The sequence below is a fragment of the Heteronotia binoei genome, chromosome 13 (assembly GCF_032191835.1).
Source record: "Heteronotia binoei isolate CCM8104 ecotype False Entrance Well chromosome 13, APGP_CSIRO_Hbin_v1, whole genome shotgun sequence".
NCBI lineage: Eukaryota > Metazoa > Chordata > Lepidosauria > Squamata > Gekkonidae > Heteronotia > Heteronotia binoei.
In genome coordinates, this window is record NC_083235.1 from 76,689,922 (window position 1) to 76,702,765 (window position 12,844).

Genomic DNA, 12,844 nt, shown 5'->3' on the forward strand with positions numbered 1-12,844 from the left:
GTTGTGACTAGGTAATACACAACCTAAGAAGTACCTTAAAATAGGCTTTGCTGCAAATGAAACATGGTATTTTATCTTGCTGTAGATTCCATACAGATAGCTTTTAAATATCAAATTATACTCACCAGTTTCACACAAATAATGAAAGGTGGTGAAGCATCTCTGAAATGTATGATGGGTATTCTGGGCTTGGGGTTTTCCTAGAAGAAGACAAGCGAATTTCTTTATTAGCTTGTACTCTAAGGCTTTAGTTTGGAGTCAAATAAACAAAACTGTATAATACATTAAACTGTGTCCTGCACACCATTCTCCCCCGTCTCCCCTAAATACAGTTTCCTAGAAGTCTTGGCTTCTTTAACTGCAAATTCAGCTGTGTGCATCAATGTGGTGAGTGCCGATGTAGGTTCATTGCACATCTTCTGTCACTTACATGCAACGATTTTATTCTGCTCCCCTTGCTGGAACTGAATGGAATTGACCCTGCTTCCAGAAATGCCACTTTGAGAGCAAGGCCCACAGAGTGCTGCTAGACAGTCTCCCATAAAGGTGAGGAGATATAAATTATCTCCCTTAAATGTTGTTTTGGCATCTGCATACAATGGTGTGTGTGTTTGGGGGGGGGGGGGATGTTGTCCCTCTTAAGTGAGTAACAAAATTTCCACTGTCAGCATGGGTAGGATCCAGCCCCAGAGGCATCATCCTTTTTTTTTTTTAATGGCATAATTTATGGAACACAGAAGAAACTAATTCACAAAACCCCACACCATTCTGTTTCCCCTCTTCTACTGTATTAATTTTACAAGCTCTCATTCATCATCTTTGTTCTGCAGGAGAGTTGAATTTCCTGATGGGAAATGTTCTGTTTGGAAGTATAGTTTCATTCACTCTTTTATTTCATATTTCTAAGCAATCGTTATAAAAAAGATAATCTGCCATTCTGAACAATTTATTTTCATCTGCCTGTTTACTCCCACTCAATATGACAGCCATTTATAAGGAGATGGAGGAGAGCCAGCTAGGGCACAGGAATGGGACAAAGCTTGATATCCTACTTGGAGCTACTGATTTGCTCACAAATCAAAACCTCAACCCAATTTCCTTACTACAAAGACAAAACATCAGTGGGCACTAATGCTATTTCTGCTGCCAAAATGCAGTATAAAATCTATTCCGTTGGTGCTCAAATTCTCAATCTGGTACTCCCACATGGTATGTCCTCGGTTTATAACCCTCAAAATCCTAGTGCCTTTTTAATGAGCAAACAAAACAGTTTTCTAGCCCTTGTGATTCAGAAAACAAACTTGAGAAAACAACATGGACAGTTCCTGATAAATCAAACAACCATAGAGCTCAAAGGGACCTCCATGGTCATCTAGCCCAACCCCTGCACAATGCAGAAAATTCACAACTATTTTCCCCCACACCACATCCCCAAATGACCCCTGGTCCATGCACAGAAGATGGCAAAAAAAAGCCTCCCTCCCTCCAGGATCCCTGGCCAAAATGGCTTAGAGAAAATTGTTTCCTGACCCCAAAGTGGCAATTGGCATTTCCCTGGGTATATAAGAAAGAGCCACCAGAACTCAGCACTGATGCCATCCTTCCTGCCCTCCCTCTCATGATCTGCCTAAGTTCACAGAATCAGCATTGCTGTCAGATAACAATTTAGCCTCTCTTTAAAAACCTCCAAAGAAGGAGAGCCCACCACATACCAAGGAAGCCTGTTCCACTAAAGAGCCACTCTAATTGTCAGGAGGTTCTTCCTAATGTTCAGTTGAAAACTCTTTTGATTTAATTTCAATTTGTTGGTTCTGGTCCAACCTTATGGAGCAATAGAAAACAACTCCGCACTATCCTTTATGTGATATCCCTTCAAGTACCTGAAGATGGTTCTCAAATCACCTCTCAGTCGTCTCCTCTTCAGGCTAAAACATACCCAAGCTTCTTCAACTTTTCCTCACATAACTTGGTCTCCAGGCCCCTCACTATCTTCATTGCCCTCCTCTGGACACCTTCTAGCTTGTCTATATCCTTCCTAAATTGTGGTGTCCAAAACTGAACACAATATAAGTTTTCCCCATCCTATAATATGCATTGGATTTTTCCTACTTAAACGCAAAACTTTACATTTATCCCCCTTGAAATTCATGTTGTTTTAGCCCAGTTTTCTAGACTGTCAAGATCATCCTGATTCTGTCTTCTACCATATTTGCTACCCCTCTCAATTTAGTGTCATCTGCAAATTTAATAAGTACTCCCTCTATTCCTTCATCCAAAACATTTATAAAGATGCTGAACAAAACAGATCCCAAGAAAAATCCCTGAGGCACTCGACTTCTTACTCCTTGTCAAGAGGATGAGGAACCATTTACAAGCAGTCTTTGGGCATGATCTGTCAACCAGTTACAGATCTACCTAACAATAATAGGATCCAAACCACATTTAACAACTTGTCACCAAGAATATTATGTAGAACCTTATTAAAACCCTTACTGAAATCGAGATAAACTATGTCTACAACATTCCCCTGATCTAGCAAGGTAGTAACTTTCTCTGAAAAAGAGATAAGGTTAGTCTGACAAAAAGAGATAAGGTTAGTCTTGAGAGACCCATGCTGGCTCTTAGTAATCACCACTATCCTTTCCAAATTCTCAAGAACTGACTATTTGATTGTTTGTTCCAAAACTTTTCCGGGTATAGATGTCAAGCTGATGGGTAGGAAGTTAGCCAGATTCTCCTTTTCCCCCTTCTTGAAGATGGGGACAAGATTTACCCATTTCCAGTCTTCCAGCACCTCATCTGTTCTTTGAGAATTTGCCCTCAGTTTGCAAGAGCTGAGCAAGGCTGCTAAAACAGGTTGCATTACCTGTAACCGCTGTTCATCTGTGCAAGCATACCTGGGACTAGATTATTGCAGGCCAGCCACAGAGAGGCACTTCCAAGCTTTTAAAAGAAGCTTCTAGGCTCTGGAGTGCTCCCCCTCCCCTCTGTCTCCAACTATTCTTTTTCCCATCCAAAGGGTCACACGACAAAAGTAGGCCATCACTCCTGCCCTCACTTCCCTTTGCTGCCATGAGAAGGCCACTGCTCATTTGGCAGCCCACAGCAGGGAAAGGAGGGAGGGATGTGTGCCTGCACAGGGGATTATTATTATTATTATTATCTTTAATTTATACCCCGCCCTCTCCACAAGCAGACTCAGGGCAGCTAACAATCAGTTCAAAATTTCACAATAACAATAAATACAACTAAACGATCAAACTTCAAACAATAAATACTATTAAAACATTTTAAAACCATTTTACGGTGCTGTTAAATAACTACCTAGGTGAGATTGTCCTTTACTAACAGTTAAACCTGTAGTAGTTCCAATATTTCAGTAGTGTAGGCAGCAGTCCTCTCCCAGTTTAAGTGCCAAGGGCCTGTCAGAATAACTTGGTTTTGCAGGCCCTGCAGAATTGAAAGAGGTCCCGCAGGGCCCTTATGGCCTCTGGGAGTGCATTCCATATATCAGGTGCTGCCACTGAGAAGGCCCTAGACCAGGGGTCCTCAAACTACGGCCCGCGGGCCAGATGTGGCCCGCTGGGGACGTTTATGCGGCCCGCCGGGTTATGGCAAAATCAGACCGGAAGTGACGTTCGACCTAAACTCGCGTTAGCAACGCACACTTCCGGCACTGGGCTGAGGCGGCGGAGACAGAGTGTGAGGTGATACCGAGGTGAGGTGAGTTCCCAGGCCAGGGTGTGTGGTGTGGGGAAGGGAGAGAGATGCAGAAGATGGAGAACTGACGGCCCGCGGCCTTGTACAGTAACGGCAGTCCGGCCCTCCAACAGTCTGAGGGACAGTGAACTGGCCCCCTATTTAAAAAGTTTGAGGACCCCTGCCCTAGACTATGTAAAGCACAGCCTGGCCTCCCTTGGTTCGGGGATGGACAGTGGCTGTTGTGCCCCTGAACACAGTGCTCTCTGGGGAACATGTGGAGAAAGGTGATCCAGAAGACAGATAAGCCCCCAATCATATAGGGCTTTAAAGGTCAATACCAACACCTTGAAACGGACTTGGAACACAATAGGTAGCCAGTGCAGTTCTTTCAGCACCTGCTGAATGTGTTCCCATCAAGGGAGCCTCATTAACAGCCGTGCTGCTGCGTTCTGCACTAGCTGCAGTTTCCAAGTCTGGGTCAAGGGTAGCCCCATGTAGAGATCACTCATTGCACAGCAGCTACAGAGAAGTGCAACTCTGTTTTCATCTTCTTGGCTTCCGTGCAGTCCCACATGGGAGAACAGTAAGTTCAACACCCTAGGAGGAGGGTGTGGGCTGATCAACGGAATATCGAGAAGTGAAGCTGCAGTAGGAAAGGTTGCATTACAAATAACACAGTTTTTCCTACTGCAGCTTCACTTCTCGAGTCCACATTCATCAGATAGTACTTGACGAATGTAGAGGGAGTGGACCATATCACTGCATTACAAATGTCCTCTAGGACGAGTCTGGCACAAAATGCTGCCAAAGAAACTAGTGATCATGTCAAGTGAGCTCTCAAGTTTATTGGACAATGGACCTTAGCCTTTTCATAAACTGTTTGTATTGCAGATACTACCAACTGAGACTGATTGCACTGATGCAGTTCTTCCTTTATTCTGCCCCCTTGAAACATACAAATTCCTCTCCTTCCTGCACTGCTTTCTATTTTTTTTTATTTTCATCACACAATAATAACTACAATTATACAAATAACAAAACATCAACAATCGCTTTATATAAGCAAATGCATAAACAATCAGCTATGATCTTCTACAGCTACTACATATACAAATAAAAACTACCCTAAATTTATTATTGATCAAAATTTACTTTCATTAAAAATTACTTTATATATACTGAATTTTGTACTTCTGTTTGGTTTCCCCCCCATCTTTCCTTAATTACATAATAGCTAACATTCCATGTTTACACACACATTGTCTGACTCTATAATTTTTATCATTTTCTGCTTTAACTATTAAACAATTTAATATTGATTCTCAGCAATATAATTAAAAATACTTTCAATTTTTCCTGGAAATCTGAAATGGTTCCACTATTAGGGATTGGCACAAACTGGAAAAATAGAGTTTGGTTCATGGTTTATGGCATGTCCAGTTCATGAACCACAAACCATAACAAAGTTTTGGGGACAAACAGACCAGTTTGAGGTTCATGACCTGGTAGAACCTCCCCCCCCCCCCGCATGCTAGAGGCACCAAATTTGCAGGGGATTCCCAGCTGACTCTCTTCTACCTGCCCTCCAGGATTGGTGAGGATTGTATTTATGGGGTCCGAGTTACAGCCCTTCAAGGAAGTTGCCCCCAGGAAAGTGCTTTATGGGGGAAAGACATCCTATTTAGTGTCAAAAAGTTCACAACAAAAAGTCCATGGTTTGTGAACTGGGCATGTCACAAGCCACAAGAAGAACCATGTTTTTCTGGTTTGTCCCCATCCTGATTATTATGTATGTAAGATGTTAATTTTGCCATTGTTGAATAATCATTTAATTTATTTTCCCATTCTTTCAATTCTGGGCAGTTTTCTGCTTTCTATTTTGCTGCAAATGTGACCCTTGCCACTGTCACCATATAATTAAATAATTCAGTATGTATTACTGTAATATTACTTGGTATGACATTTAATAGCATACTTTTGGGGTCAATCACAAACTTAAATTTTAATATCTTCAAATACCTCTACAATATTTTCTTGCTTCTTACATGTCCACCACATATAATAGAATGCTGAATCTGTACTCGGACATTTCCAGCACTTCTCATTGTATTCTTTGTTAGTTTTTGCAATATCTTTAGGTGTAATATACCATCTAAAAACATTTTGTACCAATTCTCCCTTAATGTTTCAGATTCAGTAAATTTGATTTCTTAAGTCTTTTTTAGTTTCTTTAACCAAGCTCCAGTGGCTCAACTTTTATGCATTTGCTGTTCTCATGCAATTGAGGACTTACCTCACTATTTACTTTTCTGTTCGATCTATTCCAGTCCAAGGGCTAAATTTTTAGATGCAGTTCTGTCAGGCCGAAGTGCTTATTCGTTTGAGGAAAAAATAGTATTTCTTTTATCTGATATTGATGCTTATATCTCCCAGAAAGTTTCAGTCTTTGCCCTTGCAGCAAAGAAAATACGTGCCAAGGTGGCAATGTGAAGGGATAACTTTTAGTTTTATGTCTACATCTTTATTGTTATTGCCATTGTATTGCATCTGTTGTTATACCTTTGTTATACCCTACACATTACGTTGTATATTTTAACTTCTAGTTTACTTTCCTTCTTCTTGAGATTTTTGTAGATTTATAGCAGCCAATGGCTAATTACAATAAATGAACTGGATTTCTTTAGTCCATAATTTTTACCACTGGCTCACACATACATTCTCTCCTAAGTTTTGCATCCATTTTATCATATTTTTTTTTTACTTGCTCTGTTTCTGTAACATGTTGCAGTAACATTTTATAAATTTTCCTAATAGGTGTTTAAGATCTCCTGTGAATAAATGTTCAAAGATCTTTTTTCTCTATCTCCTTCCTTTGCTATTTGTGCTTTATATTTAAATACCATTTGACAATATAACCATCATGGAGTAATCTTTCCTTCATTATAAATCTTTTGCCAAGCTTTATTTTTTTTCTTGTCTTATATATTCATAAATTATATGGTCAGTTTTCTTTCTTTTATCACAATAAAAGGCATCAATTTGGGGGTATCAATGGTGAGGTAGACAGACATTGTTTTTGCATTGTAACTATTTTCTTAAAAATCCATCTCTCAGAATATGGTTACCATCTTGTCTTTGAATTATTTTAATGATTTCTTAATCCATAAATAATTGCAGATTCCTTCTTTCATATCAGTTATTTTCAATGTGATGCTCCTTCTGTTTGAATCTATTATCCAGTCTGAGATCTAAACCAATGCAGCTGCTTATTGATGCAGTTTAATATTCAATACAGCCAAAATACCTCTTTTTTTCTCATACTTTAAATCTTATGATTGGCTTTTCCCCATTCAATATGAAGTTATTTATCAATTTCTGCCATTTTTAAAAACGTTTTTGTCTGTATGAACTTGGTAACATTTGAAACAAAAAGTCAACTTTGGTAGAATGTTCATTTTAACAACCAAAATTCTTCCCAGCCATGAATTTTTCAATCTTTTCCATTTTTGCAAATCTTCACTAATGTTCACCCAGACTTTTTGATAGTTATCTTTAAATAATGACTTTGTGCTATTACTAAAATGCCAAAGTATTTTATCGTTTTAGTAACAGTACACTCTGTTATTTTCTGTATCTCTACTTGGTCTTACTTTGTTGCCTCTAATAACGTTATCGTCATCTTTTTATTCAGTTTGTATCTGGAAGAGGTTCAAACTCTGATTATTTGTTCCATTGTGTATTTCAGATAAATACTTGGATTTGTTACTGCTATGACATCATCCACATAACTTTTCATTTTATGTTCTTCTTTATCTTCTTCTGTTCCAGTAATCCTTATATCTTTTTTGATTTTATGGCCAATATTTCCCTCACCAGGATAAATAGTGATGATATATGGCCCTCTTGTGGGTTTGCATGCTGCTATTATAACCTGTTTCACTTTAGGTGAAAACTTGTCTACTGTATGATTATCCACATGGTCAGAAGTAAGAACTCTGACAGCAGATGATAATCAGGTCCTATAAACAGGAGATCTCACTTTGGTGGTAGTATCATGCAACACCCCCTGGCAAACTTCCACAGTACTGGGAACCACATCCTCCTGGATCAGAAAGGTGCTAGGAGGATATATGATGTCTGTTTGCCCTTATCTTGGGGATCATTTTGTGTAGGATACCAATAGTTGGGAAACACATAAAATAGGTGGCCCTGCCAATGCCACTGGAAGACATCCCCCAAGAATCTTATGTTTCTAGCCGCTCTGGAACAGAAAAGAGTGTGTTTCTTGTTCTCTGTGAATAGCTCTATCTCAGGCTATCCCAAATTTTCAAAGATAGGGGTCAGATATTTGTCTGATAGGGATCACTCTTGCTCTGTGCTTGTGTCCCTGCTTAAGCACTGTGTTGCTTGGACCTGCTATATGAACTGCTGACAACTGGACTGTGTGTCTTATTGCCACAGAACCATGGTCGTTCTACACAAATGGAGGGATCTTGTGCCTCCCTGTTTGTTCACATAGAATTTCATTGTGACGTCCATTTCTATTAGCAGTCAAGTTTGAATGCTCTCAGTTCCAATAAATTAATATGAGACGTACAGTCTCTCTTAGTCTATTTTCCTTTCATGCTTATTCCTAAGCAATGTGCATCCCAATCCATGAGTTATGTATCAATGTATAGGCTAATGTCATGAGACTGGACCCCCATGAAGATTCCCTTATCTAGGTTATCAGACCTGGACCACCATAAAAGAGACATTCTAATCACTCTTGGAATAGACAATTTCCTCCAATGGGGATCTGAACTGCCACTGAAACGTCTTATAAACAATTTTTAAAATCACCTCATGCATAATTGAGCATGCGGGACCACTGTAGTGGTGGAGACCATGCACCCCAACAGAGCTCAGAGGTGATATGATCACCATCTTCAAGTACTTGAAGGGCTGTCATATAGAGCAGGGGTGGCCAACGGTAGCTCTCCAGAGGTTTTTTGCCTACAACTCCCATCAGCCCCAGCCAACATGGCCAACGGCTGGGGCTGATGGAAGTTGGAGGCAAAAAAACATCTGGAGAGCTACCGTTGGCCACCCCTGATATAGAGGATGGTGTGGAATTGTTTTCTGTGGCCCGGGAAAGTAGGACCAGAACCAATGGGTTGAAATTAAATCAAAAGAGTTTCCGGCTCAACATTAGGAAGAATTTCCTGACTGCTAGAGCAGTTCCTCAGTGGAACAGGCTTCCTCGGGAGGTGGTGGGCTCTCCTTCCTTGGAGGTTTTTAAACAGAGGCTAGATGGCCATGTGACAACAATGAAGATCCTGTGAATTTAGGGGGAAGTGTTGTGAATTTCCTGCATAGTGCAGGGGGTTGGACTACATGACCCTAGAGGTCCCTTCCAACTCTATGATTCTATGAAGAGATTTTGATATTACAATTGTCGGTGTTAAGGCTTGACTCCTCGGAGAGTCCGAACCTCAAGATTGGCATGGAGAGGATCCTCAATCTCAAATGGGGGAGTCTGGTTGGGACAATGGTGATTATCGGTTCTGAGGTGAGTCTGTGCAATGCCTAGTTGATAGTGATTGGTTTAGACTCTTGTTTCATTGGTGTCTGGCCTTCTTTTGTGCCTTTTTGGGAGGCAGTTTCGATGCCAGCCTTAGTTGGATGTTTGAGATTCTGGTTCTGACACTGAGAGTGTTGGTGCCAAAGTCACCATATTGGCCCTTGTACCCATGTCTACTTTGGCTTTGTTTTCCCTGGGTATAGAGTACCCAGGGCCTTCTCCCATAATGCAGCTTTGAGCTTTGCTGCTTTGCCTTCATACAACTTTGGAGTGAGGCTTTTGCAAGCCAGGCACCTGGCTGTATTATGGCCTTCCCAAAAACATAGGCATGAGGAATGATCATCATTCCAAACCATTTTCATCTCACACTCCCAGCATTTCTTAAAGAGGATTTTGGATTTATATCCCGCCCTATACACTGAATCTCAAAGTCTCAGAGCGGTCACAATCTCCTCTACCTTCCCCCACATAACAAACACCCTGTGAGGTAGGTGGGGCTGAGAGTGCTTTTATAGCAGCTGCCCTTTCAAAGACAGCTTCTATGAAAGCTATGGCTGACCCAAGGCCATCTCAGCAGGTGCAAGTGGAGGAGAGGGGAATCAAACCCGGTTCTCCCAGATAAGAGTCCGCGCACTTATCCACTACACCAAACTGGCTCTACACCAAAATAGCACCACCCTACCATTTTGGCAGATGAATTTGTTCTTATTTTTATTTCTCTGTGGAAAAGGTAACTCGTTGAAAGGCCTGAGGCATCATGGAGTAATTAGTAAGAAACACTTCCTTTCCTCACAGCGGCAAGAAGAAAACTGAGAAAGTGCTCACCCCACCTCTGTCACATGACCCTTTGGGTGGATCCCTAGAGACAGAGGGGAAGGGAGGGGGGTACTCCAGAGCCTAGAAGATTCTTTTAAAATCTTGGAAGCTCCTCTCCATGGCTGGCCTACAATCATGCAGCCCCATGATGAGCAGCTCAGAAGCCAGGAAGATGATCAATGGAATGTTTTGATTCATAGGGTCGTCAAAAGTGATTTGACAGCATATAATACACAGCCAAAAGATGGGATTTCTGCACTCCGTAGTGATTGTAAACTACCCTTTATGTCTCAGTTTTTCTTCCTCCAAGAACTGAGACAATAACTAATTAAACCAAATTCAACAGTAATTTCAAATTTTTCAACCCAAACAGAGCAGGTAGAGTTGCATACATTTTATTCCAATATATTTTCTGGGTACAAAATTTAGCATTCTTCTTCCCAGAATTTGCCACTCCCTTCACAGAGTCACTATATTCAGCTGGTAAACTAACCAGCATCATACATTCTCCACAATGAACATAGTCTCACACGTCAGATACAGCTTTTCAGATAGTTCTCTTTTACACATGTTGTTGCCTACCTTAGATTCTTCATAAGTATAAAATCCTTTTGTGATCTTATTTTTGTCTACATCACAAAATGCAATCACCTAAAGAAGGCAAAAAGAAAAGCATCAGTGAAGTGACTGAATAAATGCTGTTTGTTGACTGCATTGAACCTATTACTGTATCAACATTACACTTTCACTGGATGGAATCTCTCTCTGTGTGTATGTGTACATATGCTAGCAGGCTGTTCTAAATGTAGCACAGCCCAGTGATTTCATAGCAGGGACTAGGAATCTCAGCAGTCTGATAATGGTTTAAGGAAGTGCCCACATCATCATCTCTCTAGATTTTTGTTGGATTGTGGTAATAAGTGATTGTATTTTGCTTTGCTGCTGAGATTTTTTAAAAATTTTGGTTAAACTGTAAAGATATGTTTCTCCACTCTATTTTCTTCTCTTTATGTTTTACTGTTTATATATTTCTTGCTAATTTTTCTTGTATGTGTATGCGTGTGTGCGTGCGTGCATACACATGCATGTTCATGGATATATTAAAATACTCTCTCTAGAGTTTTGTTTTTAATTAGAAATAAAGCTCTGACCATACCAAAAAGGTAATATATAGTATTGTATAACTCAAGGCTTTAGCAGTGGTTACTGCAGAGAGAAACCCCTACTATACCTCTACTTCACAGGGCCTCAGTTAAGATAATGCTTCAAACCATGGGGCTGAATCCTATAGAATAGATCTGTTCAACTAGCAAATGTTTATCATCCTCTTGCATCAGGCTCCTTATGCCACAGAAAAAGCAACAGACCCATGGATCCAACCCCTGTTTTAAAGAACTTGCTATAAGCAAAAGATTTGCATGTGTCATCTTTCTTATTGTTTCCCTCTTATTTTCCTGTTCAAATGCAAGATTGTTTTATTTCCCCCAGGTGTGCTGTTCCCCAAAAGAGGTGATCATCTTACATTTACATACAAGTTAACACTTATGTTCAGTAATAAGTGTGTGTGTGTAACTTGGTCACTTAGATTCAGGGTCATCTTCCTTTCTAGTAAACACTGTACTAATAATAGTTGACCATGACCCTGAAATAATTAAACATAACCTTCTCCCTCCAAACCAATACTGGAAATCCACTTCAAAACAGGGTTCCAAAATAAATTAAGTAAAGGACCTAAGAGCTGAACCTGGGTTTGAAAAAGTAATAAAGAAATTTTCTCTAGATTATATGATGTGTCAGAGGTGACAATCATAAGGTTGACAAATAGAATAGAATAATAGAATCACACAGTCGGAAGGGGCCACACAGGCCATCTAGTCCTACCCCTGCTCAATACAGGATCAGCCTAGAGCATCCCTGACCAGTGTTTGTCCAGCCACTGCTTAAAGACTGCCGGTGTGGGGGAGCTCGCCACCTCCCTCAGTAGCCAATTCCACTGTCGACAACTCTTTCTTTAAAAGAGTTTTTCCTAATAGCCAACTGGTATCTCCCAACCTTAATTTAAACCCATTATTGTGACTCATCTCCTCTGCTGCCAACAGGAACAGCTCCCTGCCCTTCTCTGATAGCCCTTCAAATACTTAAAAAGAGCAGCCATGTCCCCCCCCCCACACACACACACCTCTTCTTCTCCAGACTGAACATTCCCAAGTCTCTCAGCCTTTCCACACAGGTGTTACACAAACGCACACACTTATTATTGGGCTGATCTCTGCCAGCTGGACATCTCAGGCTGGACTGCGCAGACTTGGAGGAAGGCAGACGCTTGTTTCTTCGCTCCTAAAAACGCTAAGTTGTTTTCAATCTTCTAACTTTTATCTTGCATTGATAGAAGGAATTGTTTTTAAATAGTCTTATCTTATCACCTCACTTTTAATTTTGGTGCAGCTGTTTCGTCTTTCCCAAGCTCTGGCTGTTTAACCAGTTAATAAGCTTCTGCTTTCGCTTTCTGACTCAGAAGCTGCTGCAGCTAACGAACTACAGCTGATGTTTTATAAAGTTTTACAAAGTTTTACGTTGTCCCTCAAAGACAGGGGTTTTTTTTAGAGTCTTTCAATTTGAACTGTGAATCTAACTGAAGGTTGAAATTAAGTCAACTCCTGCAAAGCAACATGGCGGAGTGCAGTCGGCTACAGCGTTGGCTCTGACAAATTTGGCTTTTAAAGACATTTCATGATATTCTTAGCAGATGTTGTGGCTTTTATC

At 40.5% G+C, this 12,844-nt stretch overlaps 1 protein-coding gene across 3 annotated transcripts in view; it reads right to left on the reverse strand.

Annotated features, from left to right (window-relative positions):
* The window catches only part of B3GNTL1 (UDP-GlcNAc:betaGal beta-1,3-N-acetylglucosaminyltransferase like 1), a 285,348-nt gene that overhangs the window by 31,523 nt on the left and 240,981 nt on the right, over window positions 1-12,844 (reverse strand). For all 3 annotated transcript variants that reach the window (XM_060252291.1, XM_060252290.1, XM_060252289.1), the window contains 2 exons: window positions 10,664-10,732; window positions 126-200 (listed from right to left, as the gene is read on the reverse strand). In XM_060252291.1, the coding sequence (XP_060108274.1) occupies window positions 126-200; window positions 10,664-10,732 (144 nt within the window). The remainder of the gene's footprint in view (window positions 1-125; window positions 201-10,663; window positions 10,733-12,844) is intronic.